This window comes from Anomaloglossus baeobatrachus, chromosome 2, assembly GCF_048569485.1.
Source record: "Anomaloglossus baeobatrachus isolate aAnoBae1 chromosome 2, aAnoBae1.hap1, whole genome shotgun sequence".
In the NCBI taxonomy this organism is placed as follows: domain Eukaryota; kingdom Metazoa; phylum Chordata; class Amphibia; order Anura; family Aromobatidae; genus Anomaloglossus; species Anomaloglossus baeobatrachus.
In genome coordinates this window covers 41,833,913-41,851,735 of record NC_134354.1, presented here as the reverse complement: position 1 = coordinate 41,851,735, position 17,823 = coordinate 41,833,913, and the positions used below count along the sequence as shown (strand labels likewise).

The 17,823-nt window shown below is 50.3% G+C and overlaps 1 protein-coding gene across 1 annotated transcript; it reads right to left on the bottom strand.

Annotated features, from left to right (window-relative positions):
• Positions 1-658: 658 nt before the first annotated feature.
• Positions 659-16,470, bottom strand: ATP5PO (ATP synthase peripheral stalk subunit OSCP). The gene is made up of 7 exons (XM_075335002.1): positions 16,365-16,470; positions 5,898-5,948; positions 4,066-4,176; positions 3,796-3,925; positions 3,378-3,490; positions 2,319-2,405; positions 659-832 (listed from the first exon to the last, which is right to left on the bottom strand). Exons 1-7 carry the CDS (start codon positions 16,392-16,394, stop codon positions 719-721), a joined length of 636 nt encoding a protein of 211 aa, XP_075191117.1. The 5' UTR covers positions 16,395-16,470; the 3' UTR covers positions 659-718.
• Between the last annotated feature and the right edge of the window lie 1,353 nt (positions 16,471-17,823).

Below are 17,823 nucleotides of genomic sequence, written 5' to 3'. Positions count from 1 at the left end.
TACAGATTTTTTGATCACGTGAAGGAAGCAAAAAAAAAAAAAAAATTTAATTTTGCGGTTATTTTTAACACCCACCCCCTCTATATGAAAAAGGACTGAAAAAGCCATCAATAATTCTACACATGAACATGAGCCTAGACTGTGCAACCCTTATAAAAAGCCACAGGAGGATGTATTGTGAGCTCCATTATCCAAGTTTATATCCTATTCTTAAAACTCAACATTTATAATGCGGGATCCATACATACAACATGCACAATACACCTCTGAGTGCAGATCAATGTGTCTCCTAATACGAATAAAATCGGCCTCTGCCATATGAGGAGGTTGCATTCGGGTCGAGAAACCCATGGCCAAATTTGACACGCGGCCTGTACTCAAACCTTGACTATCATTCGTTAAACCGGCTGAATAGTGCTGGGTGTCCATAGTTTTACCAGTTTGAGAATGATGGCAAGACGTTTTGTGCTCAGGACCCTCTTCAATGTGTCCGTTCTGGTGGGCTGAAATGTAACAATGTCCCCTCCATACATCATTTAGACAAGACCTGTGTATAACATGTAGCAGCTTCTTATCAGACATGATGGGGAGGAGGCGCATCATGATGTAGGCGGCAGCGAGTCAATGGACATCTTCAGGAAAACACTCAGACACCAGATAAGTTACACTCCGTAAAATTATTTATTCAGTTACTAGTGATCTGACAGATTTAACGCTCTTACACAGTATCTCTCATAACCTTGGTCAATTTTTGGATCTTGGTTTTCGTCGACATGTCAACATATTTCTCCCCAATGCTGACAACCATTCCTCCCAAGATGGAGGGGTCGGTCTAAAAAGAGAAAGCACAAGATTATAGCAAGATACATTTAAGTGCATTTTCATAATTTTAATGTTCTATCAGCCCCACCTCTCTTACCCCATGTATAAGGAGCCATTGATATCTATGGCTACATCAGTTATGGGATAACAGATGAGGGACGAACTATCAGACATAATTTCCAGGGATAAATAGTCATTGATACCTAAACATACAGTGTGTCCACCCATATCCTGTCCACTGCCATTAACTTGAGATAGCAGTTGTCATTTTTGATGCCAACTCAGTTTTCCACCAGGTGGCGCTATAAGTGGTTTCATTGCGTAGCACATGGCTACTTTACTATACCTAGACACCATTTCTATTCCTATAACTGCTGCCGTTCTCAAGTTAATGGCGGTGGACAGGATATGGGTAGACACACTGTATAATTTACTAGAAAACCCCAAAAGACAGCGCGATCTGTACCTACATGAAGGGTAGAAATGAGCAAATCGATTTGCAGGACTCTGGATCAGTGGCCAGGTCAGTATACTATGGTTGCTGGTCCTGCACAATTCTTCCTTCCCGCCAGCTCTTTTGATCAGCCAGCTTCCATGACATCATTAGTTGCAGGATGAAACAATCAGCGAGTCCAGCCCTACTAATAACAGGAGCCGGTCCGCACAGGTCCCGTCCATCAGCCATGGGATATTGATCTGGTTGTTGGACGAGGATCCTGTGAATTTATTTGCTCAACTGTAATGGAAGTCTTTGTACATTATCTAGCCTATCCATAGTATAAGCGATAGTTGGAGGTGTGAATGGAGCAGAGGAACAGCTTTTGCCAACTCAATCAGTTCTACAGAAAATAAATGGAGTGAAGGTGCCCATGGTTGACCTTCTCCATCCCATCAAGCACTATTCTTTGAATTGGTGCAGGTCCAATCAATTGGACCTCTAGCAATCACTAAGGTGGAATACGAGGGGGAAAATTGAAGGGATAGGCAATAACTTACAAACTTGGTACAACCCCTTCAACAACGGGCAAAGTCAGACATGGCTACACGGTTAAAAATAGAAGGCAGTGCTATCCTGTGTTGTGTGGACAGTACGGTCACCAGTCTCTGAGCAATAGATATCTGATAAAGACATCAAGACTATTTCTTAGACAATGTAATGCACGGTGGGGTCTAACCAATGTGACATCGATCGGTGGAACTTTTATCTTCATTACAAAATCATTATTCTCTCGGGGACTAGAGCCAATCACAGCGCTCAGCATCGGCGGTCGTAGCGGTATGCGCACTGTTGCTCCATGCTAACGAAGATAAAGTTTCCTGTTCTGATGATCAGTGCGAGTCCCAGTGCTCAGACCCCATCGATCAAGTTATCACATAATTTGTTTTGACCGGACAACCCCTTTAAGAGGCTGAACTGCAAACCCAAACACCATAAACAACCCTTTACCTGCTCAGATACCACCTGACCATACTGAAATCATTCGGCAAACACTTACCTTGATCTCCAGTTTCAGGGATTCTCCCTTTGCAAGGAAACCATTGAGGGCAGTCTTTAATTCTGTCAAGCTTGGTTCATCCAGAGGCTGAAATCAGATGGTTATGTGATCAGTCGCTGACGGTTTATAGGGAAGACACAGATCTTAGCCCCAGACTGGAGTCCGATCACACAGCATCTCATATTATTCAGTGCATATTGTATGGAACATGAGGCGGATTTCACTTCACTGCTGAAAGCAAAACACTGCTTAGGGTCCACTTTTCTGAAAGGTGAAAATCCCCTTAAGGCCTTTCACATGTCTATGAAAAACACACTTTTGCACGGTCCGTGGTGTAGGTGCGTATGTGTGTGTCAGTGTGTGTATTCAGCGTGTGCTATCCGTGTGACATCTACATAGCACACCGACAGCATGAACTTCTACACTTACCTGTCCATGGTACTGCTGCTGCTTCCGGTCCGAGGTGCAGTGAATATTCAATGAGCAGGGGTCAGGCACCGGACACGGCAGCATATAGAAAAGCAATTTATTTCACAGACAAGTGTTTTCTCCAGTATGTGTCAAACGGAGCACATCAGTCCGTGGACCGTATTACATCTGTTCTACCGGAGAAAAAACTGACATGTCTACGTGTGGCACACACACACACACACACACACATTGATTTTACTGGGTCTACGTATGTCTATCTCAGATACGTGTGAAAACGGATGTCACAAGTACCAGAAACACGGGACATGTGAAGGAGGCCTAAGAGAGTGACAGATTTGGAGTATTTGTTATGGGCAATCATTTTAGGAATGCCTGCCCTGCAATCTGTGAAGAAATTCCGGGCCACCTGACATTCACATAATACATGTTCCCCGTCCAAATTCATGAACACATCCTGGTTCAAAGAAGAAGAAGAGGAAAAAAAAAAAAAAAATACATTTCCAAACTTTCTCTCCCCCCAAGATCGGGATCATACGTCACATGTGAGCCGGCCACAGACATCCTGAGGGTCAGTTACATTTGGGCAGTTTATGAACCAGTTGTGTTTGGTCAGCTGCAGACACTTACGGAGGCTGTGGTAACAGAACACACCACCTCTCCTCGGTGAGCGCTCATGATTTTAGCAAACGCGCCAATGACTTCTGGGGTGTAGCGCAGACGGCCATTCTCAGCCAGCAGATCTGTGGAGAAATAGGAAAATAACGAAGATACTTGACAATTAAAGGGTTATTTCTATCTTAGCGTCTCATGGATGTGGCAAGATCATCAACACCATGACGCCAGCCACAGGAGGCGACCACGACACTCTTCATAACCCTGGATCTTCATTTCTCCATGTAGCAATTCTTCACAATTCCACTGGTTCCCTTCTCCATGGGCATGACACGTGCCCAAACAGCGGAGGGAATGGACTGCTGCCAGACTGTTAAAGAGTCAGCAGAAGCAAGCAATGGGCACAAATCAGGGCAGGAGGATGGATACTCACTGACAAAGTTGGAGGTGAGTGGGGAAAACTTCTCTTTAGCCACAAGATCAGTGACCGTCTTCTGTTTCAGGGCGCGCTTGATGTGGGGGTTGGTGATGATGGTAGATAACTTAGGATCCTTAATAAGAGTCTGGAAGACAAAGAATGAACATTGTATATAATCATGGCACTTGTCAAAGGACAAGGTCCTGCTCCTTCTAGGGTCCTCTAGACCAGGTCCATACATTGAGTGGACCTGGCCTGGGGGTGAGCAGCAGCTGTCATACTCACAGATACTCTGTTCAGCTCCTTCTCCACCTGATCCAGTTTCTTCTCCTTGGAAGCGGCAGAGTACAGAGCGGTGGCATAGCGGCCTTCAAGACCAAACACCTGGATGGGCGGCTGCGGAAAAGTGACAGAAGAAAAAAAAAAATACAAAAGTAAAATAAATAAATTTCAAGGAGAAAAAAAAAAAAAAAAAAAAGAAGTCTTGCATTGGCACAGCGACCAGAGGCCACTATCGCGCGGGCACAGCGACCAGAGGCCACTATCGCGCGGGCACAGCGACCAGAGGCCACTATCGCGCGGGCACAGCGACCAGAGGCCACTATCGCGCGGGCACAGCGACCAGAGGCCACTATCGCGCGGGCACAGCGACCAGAGGCCACTATCGCGCGGGCACAGCGACCAGAGGCCACTATCGCGCGGGCACAGCGACCAGAGGCCACTATCGCGCGGGCACAGCGACCAGAGGCCACTATCGCGCGGGCACAGCGACCAGAGGCCACTATCGCGCGGGCACAGCGACCAGAGGCCACTATCGCGCGGGCACAGCGACCAGAGGCCACTATCGCGCGGGCACAGCGACCAGAGGCCACTATCGCGCGGGCACAGCGACCAGAGGCCACTATCGCGCGGGCACAGCGACCAGAGGCCACTATCGCGCGGGCACAGCGACCAGAGGCCACTATCGCGCGGGCACAGCACCTGTGCGAAACTTCGGCATCAGCGTGGAGGAGGACGGCGTCGTCATCATCCATGCAAATCAAGACTGGGGGACGGCGAACAGCGACAGGAGGGGGGGACAGAAGGCGAAATAGAGCCTGCCCATCTGGCCAACCAAACTCATTTGCACATGAAAAGGTAATATTTTATAAAATTGTTTTGGAGGTCTGAAAAGGGGGTCAGCAACAAGGTGCACCTTCCTAGAATGCAGCCGAGGAGCTGCAGAAGGTGATAGTTTTGGTTTAATAGGGAAAAATCTGGTGAAAGGTTCTCTTTAATCAAAGACCTCTGCCCCCCGTCTTATTCTCACCCTCCGGTGTTTTTATCCTTTTACAGCAAGGTCTTGCGGCGCCCCATCTTGTGTCTGTAACTTCTGAAAGCCCAGAAGTCACAAAATATGTCATTTGAATTGAGTTGTGACCTCCGGCTCCAAGTAACTGGAGCTGCCGGCAGGTCACAAATTGCCGGAGACTGACCAGAGTGGTGGTGGGATAGAAGATGACGCCGCCGGAAGGAGAGTATAAGACTGGGGACTCAGATTTAAAGAATCACTCCAGCAGACAAAAAAACTATTAAACACTGGAGTGGGGCTTTAAACACTAGAAGTCCCAGAGAGGGGTCATTTAACATTTCTACCATTGGTACCCTATAGAGCTCGAAATTCCTGGGACTTCTAGTGTTAAAAATGAGCATTGTCACTATTAGAGTTGATCAAAAAGTTTCACGGCAACTTGGTCCGGCGGACACTGAGCCCTGCGAGCCCCCACCCACCTGCTGGTAGCCCTGGCGCCTCTCCTGATTAGCAGGTCTTGCACAATGTCATGCTTGAGTGCGTCATATGCAAATGTCCGGTTGACTCTACTGATCAGAAGAGGTGCCGGGGGGCCATAAAGAAGAGGCTTTTAACAGCAGTCACACAACACAAATGTGGCTCCCAGACCAGGGTCCTGCTATCTTTTAGCCCAAAACATAATAGTTGTGATGAAAGGTCACCATGGTGGGCAGTAATTGATCGACGTGACCCCATGGCAAACCGGCTGTATGCTAAGCTGAGCAAAACCTATTCACATAAGAAAAGCTTCATAAGACACATCGTGATGGGCTCATTATAGACTTACCCTCACCAACTTGGCGACCGGTCTGGAGACGCTTGTGCTGAAGGAACGCACCTGCAATACAAGACGCAGAGGTAAGAGGACTACAAAATATGGCTGTGGGAATAGAAATGTGGATACCTTTCACTCACACCCCGTCCATATTATTCACCCTCTTCAAGCCCCACTCCAGCGGTTTGTTTTTGCTTCCTTTCAGTGCTGGTGTCTATGAGTTCTCATCCTGGCTCTCATAGACTTGCATTGAGCGCTTGTGACATAAAATCTGATTTCCAGACAGTCAGAAGTTACGGCCACAAGTTGGTGCTGCGGGATCGGAGTTCAAACCGCCGAAAAGTGAGTATATGGCAGGGGGAGGGGAACTTCCATTTAAACCACCAATCAGGCAACAAAAAAAAACTCGGCTGGTGTGGTGCTTTAAGTGTTTGTGATCCCTTTAACCACTGATTATAAGTGAATATTTCATTGCTGGAAAATCCCCCCCCATATAAGAAGGTGATTATGAAAGTCACCCATCGCTCTCGCTTCCCAGTGCATCCAGGTGTTATGTGACTGCCAATGTAGCAGCTTCCGGGAGAAGAAACCTGGGATTGCAGACGCTGAACTTTCACACCCCAACAGTTTATTTTCCCCAATTATATAGCACTATTAACTCCCCAGCGCTTTATACACATCACTGTCCCCATTGGGGCTCAAAGTCTACATTCCCTACCACTGTCTTTGGAGTGTGGGAGGAAACCCATGCAAACACGGGGAGAACATAGAAAACGCCTTCAGATGTTATCCTTTGTGGGATTTGCACACCGGACCCCAGCGCTGCAAAATGACAGTGCTAACCACTGAGCCACCGTGCTGCTCATTGCACAGTGCTAACCACTGAGCCACCGTGCTGCTCATTGCACAGTGCTAACCACTGAGCCACCGTTCTGCTCATTGCAAAGTGCTAACCACTGAGCCACCGTGCTGCTCATTGTACGGCGCTAACCACCATGCTGTTCTTTGTACAGTGCTAATCATAGCCATGGTATTGCCCACTGTGCAGTGTCAACCACTGAGCCACCGTGTTGCTCATTGTATGGCACTAACCAACATGCTTGCCCATTGTACTAGTGCTTTCTTAAATCTTGTCCACAAACGCTGGAATCGTACTGCATATGACCAGTGTGAACGTAGTCTTACCAGAAAGCACTGACAGTATATTCTTCATATGTCAAGGTGAGCGAGCGCTCCTGTGCCCTTACTGCATGACAATGGCCGCCTCAGTGCGATATAGCAATACTCAAATAATAAAAAGGAAGCTTGTCAAGATTTCAGAGCAGTGTGGTTGAGGAGCGGCGCCAGCAGAGGGGGCACAGAGCATCACCCCGAAAATGTGCACATAAGGAAGACTTGTTGGTTTATATAAAGCCACAATGGCCGGCGCCACTTTTTAGGCTATGTGCGCACAGTGCGTTTTTTCGCGGTGTTTTTGGCCTCAAAACTGCAGGACTTTGCTTCCCCAGCAAAGTCTATGCGTTTTCATTTTTGCTGTCCGCACACATCTGGTTTTTTTACCTGCGTTTTTGAGTAAAAAAAAAAAAAAAAAAAAAAAAAAAAAAAATGGACATGTCAGTTCTTTCCTGCGTTTTTCCCCCCATGCAATGCATTGGAAAAACGCAGCAAAACGCAGCCAAAAACGCACCAAATCGCGGCAAAAACGCACAAAAACGCAGCGTCAAAAAGACGCAGTGTGCGAACCTAGCCTTAAAAGGGAACCTGAGAGCCGCTACCTGCTGCCCGATCCAAGGTCAGACGGTATCAGGGACCGGCCGTACCATCTCAGCCACTTAGATTCCACTGTGAAACACTTTCAGAAAAAAAAACAAGAGAACTATTTTAACCCTTTCACCACTTGGCGATTTTCCATTTTTGGTTTTCGTTTTCTCCTCTCCATAGCTTTACTTTTCTGTCAGTATAGCCATACGAGGGCTTGTTTTTCGCAGGACAAGTTGCATTAATTGCAGTAATACAACGTTGCGGCAACCAACAAACTGTACTTCTGATGTTTTGATTTGTTTTCTCGTTACGCCGTGTACCAATCAGATTAAGTGATTTTATATTTTGATGGATCAGTCGTTTCTGAATGCGGCGATACCAAATATGTGTATTTGTTAAATTACTTTCAATGGGGCAAAAAAACCTTTGTTTTGTATTTACTAGTGGCACTGGAAGCTGAGATCATCCGACCGCTTATGCTGTACATAGCAGTGCACCAGCATCAGCCCCGCTCTGTACAGCAGAAATCAGTCTCCTATGAATGTTGCTTACAGTGTTCACAGGCGGATGGTAATGACAGGCACAGGGGTCATCAGCTGACCCCCAGGCATTATAACTAGAGATGATCGAATGGCTCAAATATTCGGCTTCGCGACTATTTTCCAAATAGGTCGCCGCTATGCGAATATTCAATGCGCAATGTAAGTCTATGGGAAGCACGAATAGTTCCGAATAGTTGCTATTCAAGTTTCTTATAGACTTACATTGCCCATCGAATATTCGCATAGCAGCGACCTATTCAGAAAATATTCGCGTAGCCGAATATGTGAGGTATTCGATCATCCCTAATCAGCGCCCCACAATCACGTCACAGGCGCACAGATGGAAGCTGAGAATGATGTGCCCCTGCCGGTGCATGTTAAGTATCGACAGAGGGATTTAACTAGTTAACGGCTGTGGGCGGATCTCAGATCCACCGCGGCTGTTAGGGGCACATGATGGCGGATCAGATCCGCTGCCATTAGCAAGGAAAGAAGCGAGCTCATCGTGCAAACCTATTTTAAAGGGACTGACTTGACCTTGGACGTACCAGTATGTCCAAGGTCGTGAAGGAGTTATGACCTGCCAGGGACTGAGCGCAGGAGACTAGTCGGGCAGGCGGGTTTATGACCTGCCAGGGACAGAGCGCAGGAGACTAGTCGAGCAGGTGGGTTTATGAGCTGCCAGGGACCGAGCGCAGGAGACTAGTCGGGCAGGCAGGTTTATGACCTGCCAGGGACAGAGCGCAGGAGACTAGTCGAGCAGGTGGGTTTATGAGCTGCCAGGGACCGAGCGCAGGAGACTAGTCGGGCGGGGAGGGGGGGGGGGGGGGTGTTATGACCTGCCAGGGACCGAGCGCAGGAGACTAGTCGGGCAGGGGGGGGGTTATGACCTGCCAGGGACCGAGCGCAGGAGACTAGTCGAGCAGGTGGGTTTATGAGCTGCCAGGGACCGAGCGCAGGAGACTAGTCGGGCAGGGGGGGGGGGGGAGGAGGGGGGTTATGACCTGCCAGGGACCGAGCGCAGGAGACTAGTCAGGCAGGCGGGTTTATGACCTGCCAGGGACCGAGCGCAGGAGACTAGTCAGGCAGGTGGGTCCTTGGCGGCTTTTAAAGTAGGTTCACAGTCAGACCTTCCCGGCTGAGATCGTACACAGAGACCAGGCGTGAATGAAAAGAAGAACCAGGAGCATTAATGGCAAAATACAAAAGCTTTATAAAAAAAATCCAAATGTAAAAACTAGATCACACAATTATACAGAGAGAAGGGAATTTTGTTTACTTACCGTAAATTCCTTTTCTTCTAGCTCCAATTGGGAGACCCAGACAATTGGGTGTATAGCTACTGCCTCCGGAGGCCACACAAAGCACTACACTTAAAAGTGTAAGGCCCCTCCCCTTCTGCCTATACACCCCCCGTGGGATCACGGGCTCCTCAGTTTTAGTGCAAGAGCAAGAAGGAGGAAAGCCAATAACTGGTTTAAAAACAAATTCGATCCGAAGAAACATCGGAGAACTGAAACCATTCAACATGAACAACATGTGTACCCGAAAAAACAAAAATCCCTAAGAAAACAGGGCGGGTGCTGGGTCTCCCAACTGGAGCTAGAAGAAAAGGAATTTACGGTAAGTAAACAAAATTCCCTTCTTCTTTGTCGCTCCTAATTGGGAGACCCAGACAATTGGGACGTCCAAAAGCAGTCCCTGGGTGGGTAAAATAACACCTCGTGATAGGGCCGTAAAAACAGCCCTTTCCTACAGGTGGGCAACCGCCGCCTGAAGGACTTGTCTACCTAGGCTGGCGTCCGCCGAAGCGTAGGTATGCACCTGATAATGCTTGGTAAAAGTGTGCAGACTCGACCAGGTAGCCGCCTGGCACACCTGCTGAGCCGTAGCCTGGTGCCGTAATGCCCAGGATGCACCCACGGCTCTGGTAGAATGGGCCTTCAGCCCTGAGGGAACCGGAATCCCAGCAGAACGGTAGGCTTCAAGAATTGGTTCCTTGATCCACCGAGCCAGGGTGGATTTGGAAGCTTGCGACCCTTTACGCTGACCAGCGACAAGGACAAAGAGTGTATCCGAGCGGCGCAGAGGCGCCGTGCGGGAAATGTAGATTCTGAGTGCTCTCACCAGATCCAACAAATGCAAATCCTTTTCACATTGATGAACTGGATGAGGACACAAAGAAGGTAAGACGATATCCTGATTGAGATGAAAGGGGGATACCACCTTAGGGAGAAACTCCGGAATCGGGCGCAGAACCACCTTGTCCTGGTGAAACACCAGGAAGGGAGATTTGCATGACAGCGCTGCTAGCTCGGACACTCTCCGAAGAGACGTGACCGCTACTAGAAAGGCCACTTTCTGTGAAAGGCGAGAAAGGGAAACATCCCTCATAGGCTCGAAAGGCGGCTTCTGGAGAGCAATTAGAACCCTGTTCAGATCCCAGGGCTCTAACGGCCGCTTGTAAGGAGGGACGATATGACAAACCCCTTGCAGGAACGTGCGTACCTGAGGAAGTCGTGCTAGGCGTTTCTGAAAAAATACAGATAGCGCTGAGACTTGTCCTTTAAGGGAGCCTAGCGACAAACCTTTTTCCAAACCGGATTGCAGGAAGGAAAGAAGAGTAGGCAATGCAAATGGCCAGGGAGAAACTCCCTGAGCAGAGCACCAAGATAAGAATATCTTCCACGTCCTGTGGTAGATCTTGGCGGAGGATGGTTTTCTAGCCTGTCTCATGGTGGCAATGACCTCTTGAGATAATCCTGAAGAAGCTAGGATCCAGGACTCAATGGCCACACAGTCAGGTTCAGGGCCGCAGAATTCCGATGGAAAAACGGCCCTTGGGACAACAAGTCTGGTCGGTCTGGTAGTGCCCACGGTTGGCCTACCGTGAGGTGCCACAGATCCGGGTACCACGACCTCCTCGGCCAGTCTGGAGCAACGAGGATGGCGCGGCGACAGTCGGACCTGATCTTGCGCAGCACTCTGGGCAACAGTGCCAGAGGTGGGAACACATAAGGTAGCCGGAACTGCGACCAATCTTGAACTAAGGCGTCCGCCGCCAGAGCTCGGTGATCGTGAGACCGTGCCATGAAAGCCGGGACCTTGTTGTTGTGCCGGGACGCCATTAGGTCGACGTCCGGCATCCCCCAGCGGCGACAGATCTCCTGAAACACGTCCGGGTGAAGAGACCATTCCCCTGCGTCCATACCCTGGCGACTGAGGAAGTCTGCTTCCCAGTTTTCCACGCCTGGGATGTGAACTGCGGATATGGTGGATGCCATGTCTTCCACCCACGTCAGAATCCGCCGGACTTCCCGGAAGGCTTGCCGACTGCGTGTTCCTCCTTGGTGGTTGATGTATGCCACCGCTGTGGAGTTGTCCGACTGAATTCGGATCTGCTTGCCTTCCAGCCACTGCTGGAAGGCTTGTAGGGCAAGATACACTGCTCTGATTTCCAGAACATTGATCTGAAGGGTGGACTCTTGCTGAGTCCACGTACCTTGAGCCCTGTGGTGGAGAAAAACTGCTCCCCACCCTGAAAGACTCGCGTCTGTCGTAACCACCGCCCAGGATGGGGGTAGAAAGGACTTTCCTTTTGACAATGAGGTGGGAAGAAGCCACCACCGAATAGATTCCTTGGCCGCCTGAGAAAGGGAGACGTTCCTGTCGAGGGACGTCGACTTCCCGTCCCATTGGCGGAGAATGTCCCATTGTAGTGGACGCAGATGAAACTGCGCGAAAGGGACTGCCTCCATTGTTGCTACCATCTTCCCTAGGAAGTGCATGAGGCGTCTCAAGGGGTGTGACTGGCCTTGAAGGAGAGATTGCACCCCTGTCTGTAGTGAACGCTGTTTGTCCAGCGGAAGCTTCACTATCGCTGAGAGAGTATGAAACTCCATGCCAAGATATGTTAGCGATTGGGTCGGGGTCAGATTTGACTTTGAAAAGTTGATGATCCACCCGAAACTCTGGAGAGTCTCCAGCGCAACGTTCAGGCTGTGTTGGCATGCCTCTTGAGAGGGTGCCTTGACAAGTAGATCGTCCAAATACGGGATCACAGAGTGACCTTGAGAGTGCAGGACTGCTACTACTGCTGCCATGACCTTGGTGAAGACCCGTGGGGCTGTCGCCAGCCCGAAAGGCAGAGCTACGAACTGAAGGTGTTCGTCTCCTATAACGAAGCGTAGAAAACGCTGGTGCTCTGGAGCAATCGGCACGTGGAGATAAGCATCCTTGATGTCTATTGATGCTAGGAAATCTCCTTGAGACATTGAGGCGATGACGGAGCGGAGGGATTCCATCCGGAACCGCCTGGTTTTCACGTGCTTGTTGAGCAGTTTTAGATCCAGAACGGGACGGAAAGACCCGTCCTTTTTTGGCACCACAAACAAATTGGAGTAAAAACCGTGACCTCGCTCCTGAAGAGGAACAGGGGTCACCACTCCTTCTGCCTTTAGAGTGCACACCGCTTGCAGAAGAGCATCGGCTCGGTCGGGAAGTGGAGAAGTTCTGAAGAATCGAGTTGGAGGACGAGAACTGAACTCTATCCTGTACCCGTGAGACAGAATGTCTCTCACCCAACGGTCTTTGACCTGTGGCAGCCAAATGTCGCCAAGCGGGAGAGCCTGCCACCGACCGAGGATGCGGAGAGAGGAGGCCGAAAGTCATGAGAAAGCCGCCTTGGTAGCGGGTCTTCCGGCTGTCTTTTTTGGGCGTGACTGAGCCCGCCAAGAATCTGAGCTCCTCTGATCCTTTTGAGTCCTTTTGGACGAGGAGAATCGGGACCTGCCCGAGCCTCGAAAGGACCGAAACCCCGACTGTCCCCTCCTCTGTTGGGGTTTGTTTTGTCTGGGCTGAGGTAAGGATGAATCCTTACCCTTGGACGGTTTAATGATTTCAGCCAAACGCTCACCAAACAGTCGGTCACCAGAAAATGGCAAACTGGTTAAGCACTTTTTGGAAGCAGAATCTGCCTTCCATTCCCTTAACCACAAGGCTCTGCGTAAAACCACGGAGTTGGCGGACGCCACTGCCGTACGGCTCGTAGAGTCCAGGACAGCATTAATCGCGTAAGACGCAAATGCAGACATTTGAGAGGTTAAGGATGCCACCTGCGGAACAGATGTACGTGTGACCGTGTCAATCTGTGCAAGACCAGCTGAAATAGCTTGGAGTGCCCATACGGCTGCGAATGCTGGAGCAAACGACGCGCCGATAGCTTCATAGATGGATTTCAACCAGAGCTCCATCTGTCTGTCAGTGGCATCTTTAAGTGCAGCCCCATCTTCCACTGCAACTATGGATCTAGCCGCAAGCCTGGAGATTGGAGGATCCACCTTGGGACACTGGGTCCAGCCCTTGACCACGTCAGGGGGAAAGGGATAACGTGTATCCTTAAGCCGTTTGGAGAAACGCTTATCTGGATAAGCGTGGTGTTTCTGGACTGCCTCTCTAAAGTCAGAGTGGTCCAGAAAAGTACTTAATTTACGCTTGGGATACTGAAATGGAATTTCTCCTGCTGTGAAGCTGACTCCTCCACTGGAGGAGCTGGGGGAGAAATATCCAACATTCTATTGATGGACACTATAAGATCATTCACTATGGCGTCACCATCAGGAGTATCCAGATTGAGAGCGGTCTCAGGATCAGAATCCTGATCAGCTACCTCCGCCTCATCATACAGAGAGTCCTCCTGCTGGGACCCTGACCAGTGTGATGAAGTCGAGGGCCGCTCATAGCGAGCTCGCTTAGGCTGTCTGGGACTGTCGTCCGTGTCAGAGCCTTCACCCTGGGATGCATGGGACACCCCCGGAGCTGTTCCAACCGAGGGGGACCAGGGAGCAATGATTCAACAGTGCCCATGGTCTGAGTTACTGGTCTAGACTGCACTTACCGCCCGCTCAAACGCGGGTGTGTGGTCGCCAGAATCCCGTGTCTGGGTCTCCCAGAACTTGTCTCCCCTCTCCAGCTCAGACTGCACACAGGAATGGCTGCCGGCGTTCTGTGAAGAGGGGCGGACCGTGGGCGTGCCTCAGACAAAGTGCGGGAAACTGGCGTCCCACTGTGCCCAGTGTGAGGGCTGGAGTATGTAAAGTAGACTCCAGCCCTCGGCGCTGACGTTCTGTACAGCGTCCCGCCCTTCCCCTGACTGGCAGGCCTGGGGGCGGGAACGAAACGAAACTAGGCCGCAAAAGCCGGGGACTCGAGTAATAAGCGCGGCCGTCATATATGCACGGCCAGCGCGGAAGTCCCCGGCGCACCACAAGTCCCAGCCGCGCCGCAGCGTGAACTGACAGCAGCGGCCGGCGCGGCAGTTCCCAATACATTGACTCACTCAGCAGAGCTGTAGCTAGTAATGGCACAAGCGCGCAGCGCTGTTGTCCCCGGCGCACTAACACACCCAGCAATGCTGCAGTGTGTCTGCGCGCGGTCTGTACGGGGACACAGAGTACCTTGACGTAGCAGGGCCCTGTCCCTGACGATACTCAGCTCCATATCCAGCAGAATCCCCAGGGGCTGTAGATGGAGCACGGTCTCAGTGCCTGGAGACCGGTAAAATCCCACTTCACCCAGAGCCCTAAGGGGGATGGGGAAGGAAGCAGCATGTGGGCTCCAGCCTCCGTACCCGCAATGGGTACCTCAACCTTAACAAACACCGCCGACAAAAGTGGGGTGAGAAGGGAGCATGCTGGGGGCCCTAGTATGGGCCCTCTTTTCTTCCATCCGACATAGTCAGCAGCTGCTGCTGACTAAACAGTGGAGCTATGCGTGGATGTCTGACCTCCTTCGCACAAAGCATGAAAACTGAGGAGCCTGTGATACCACGGGGGGTGTATAGGCAGAAGGGGAGGGGCTTTACACTTTTAAGTGTAGTGCTTTGTGTGGCCTCCGGAGGCAGTAGCTATACACCCAATTGTCTGGGTCTCCCAATTAGGAGCGACAAAGAAATAGTGAAAGTGCTGAGATGGTAAATGTGGATGAAGACCCACAGACATGTGAGGGGCAAAAGGGAAAGGCCAGGATGTCCACCAGACCCAGGGGCAGCTTTCAACCTAGAACCACCAAGTGCAATATAATAGCACAAAGAGTTAATCGTTAGTACAAGAAGTGAACATAAAGGTGGTTTAGGCAAAGTTCAAAGATTTTTTCCATAACAGCGTACCCATGGGTGGAGGCATCTCCCTTGTGCACCTCACAAGTGCGACAAGAAAACCTCTGACGCGAGCCTCACGTGTCTGTGTGTCTTCATCCATATTTACCATCTCAGCACGGTCACTATTCTCTGTATTTGTGTGATCTAGTTTTTACATTTGGATTGTTTGATAAAGCGTTTGTATTTTGCCATTACTGCTCCTGGTTCTTTTCATTCATTCTGTGATGGAGTGGATTTTCTGCACAATTTAAATTGAGACAATGCACGTTGTTCATTTATTTACGTATCTCACAGGGACCAGGCAGCAGCGGAATCATCCACACAGTCACATTATCAGCAAATCTGCATCAGAGAAACACAGTAATGGGAGGCTGAGAGCTCACTGACACTGCTCCAGGGAATCACAGGACCCCGAGATAAGAGCAAGGAATGGAGGCTGAGAGCACACTGACACTGCTCCAGAGGAAATCACAGGACCCCGAGATAAGAGCAAGAAATGGAGGCTGAGAGCGCACTGACACTGCTCCAGGGAATCACAGGACCCCGAGATCAGAGCCAGAAATGGAGGCTGAGAGCGCACTGACACTGCTCCAGGGGAAGCACAGGACCCCGAGATAAGGGCCAGAAATGGAGGCTGAGAGCACACTGACACTGCTCCAGGGGAAGCACAGGACCCCGAGATAAGAGCCAGAAATGGAGGCTGAGAGCGCACTGACACTGCTCCAGGGGAAGCACAGGACCCCGAGATAAGAGCAAGAAGAAATGGAGGCTGAGAGCGCACTGACACTGCTCCAGGGGAAGCACAGGACCCCGAGATAAGGGCCAGAAATGGAGGCTGAGAGCTCACTGACACTGCTCCAGGGGAAGCACAGGACCCCGAGATAAGAGCAAGAAGAAATGGAGGCTGAGAGCGCACTGACACTGGGGAACCACAGGGGGACTAGAGATTACACAGGACCCTAAGCTGAGTGCCGGCACACAGCGGCCACATTCCCTCCTTCTCCTCCTCACTACGGTTACCTTCAAGGAGATCCTGCCCGCCGCTGCCATCTTCTCCTCCGGCCGCTGTCTAGGTCACACCAGCGCCTCCCACGAGCCAGCGAGCGTCAAGCGTCGTGACGTCAAATATGTAAATGAGAGAAACGCGCATTCACTTCCGGGTAAGTGGAATACGGCAGAGGTTATAACGCATGCGTACTAAGCTATCAAAAGCAGCTCGCTGACTCTGAGGCGCGCATGCGCTGTGCAAGACTATATATATATTTTTTTATTTTTTTTTTTTTTTTTTTTTTTGTACATACGAGTGATTGCGCGCCCTTTGGGCGCTCGGTGGGATTACGAACTACGCAATGGGGGTTTAACCACGCACTAGACAGGGTATGTGCAGATAACAGCAACACATAAATACCTGGTGTACGTGTCCTGCCACTCTTACCTTGTGTATGAAAAAAGAGGGAATAGTGATATTAGTGCTTTTTTTGATAGCGCTATCCGTTCTCTAGAAGCAGCGCTATCGGATAGCTCTACACGTTCTCTTTCATTATTGGTAGCACTATGCAGGTAGCGCTATCTGTGCTCTTTCTTTTGAAGTAGCGCTATCCTATAGCGCTAGCCTGACATAGTGTCGCCTCACAACGTTGCCTGAGTGTTGCCTCACAACGTTGCCTGAGTGTTGCCTCACAACGTTGCCTGAGTGTTGCCTCACACAGTGTCTCCGTCAGGGGACAGCTCTGTCGTTAATTCTGTTCGGGTAGAGCTAGCGTCGGACTGGCTACCGGAGGAACTGCAGTAATACCAGGCCTGGCCGCGGTTCCCTGCATTGAACTTCGGCGCTCTCACCTGAGCTCCGGAGTGCAGCCTGGACTGAACAGCGGGTTGCAGCACTGAACTGCGAGCGCCGACTGATTCCCCGGCTATCACAGTTCAGTCCATGACAGCGGGACAGGCCAGGCTGAACTCCGGAGCTCAAGTGAGAGCTCCGAAGTTCAATGCAGGTAACCGTGGCCAGGAATAGCTTTGCCGGCAGTTTCCGGTAATACCAGTCCTGGCTATGGTAACCTGCATTCAGCTGCGGACAGGCCGGGCTGCACTCCGCAGCTCAGCTGAGAGCTCCAGAGTTCAGTGCAGGTAACCGCAGCCAGGGTATTACTGGCAGTTTCTCCAGTAGCCAGTCCGACGCTGGGTAGAGCTATCCGATAGCGCTATCCATGAAGAAAGTGAACAGGTAGAGCTATCCGATAGTTGCTACTTTTGCGACACGTATTCTATCTTGTTCTCGTCTTTGTGAAATTTGTGTCTAAGTTTGTGCATTGCGTGTTGCTCGTTGTCGTGCAGCATTAGATATTCTACGTGGTTCAGTTACTTCATTCGTTTCTCTAGCTCTGGACGCCCTCTGTCGGGCTGCATCAGCAGTTCTTCGACAGTTTCTTTCATCTTCTGTTTCATTAAGACGCAGGTTACGCATCCATATGCGATTCAC

Excerpts from the sequence above, each read along its gene's own strand:
- ATP5PO (XM_075335002.1), bottom strand. The coding sequence starts at position 16,394 with ATGGCAGCGGCGGGCAGGATCTCCTTGAAG. Across the intron at positions 5,949-16,364 it reads CGGGCAGGATCTCCTTGAAG|GTGCGTTCCTTCAGCACAAG; the intron begins GTAACCGTAGTG and ends CTTGTATTGCAG. Across the intron at positions 833-2,318 it reads CCCTGAAACTGGAGATCAAG|ACCGACCCCTCCATCTTGGG; the intron begins GTAAGTGTTTGC and ends TTCTCTTTTTAG.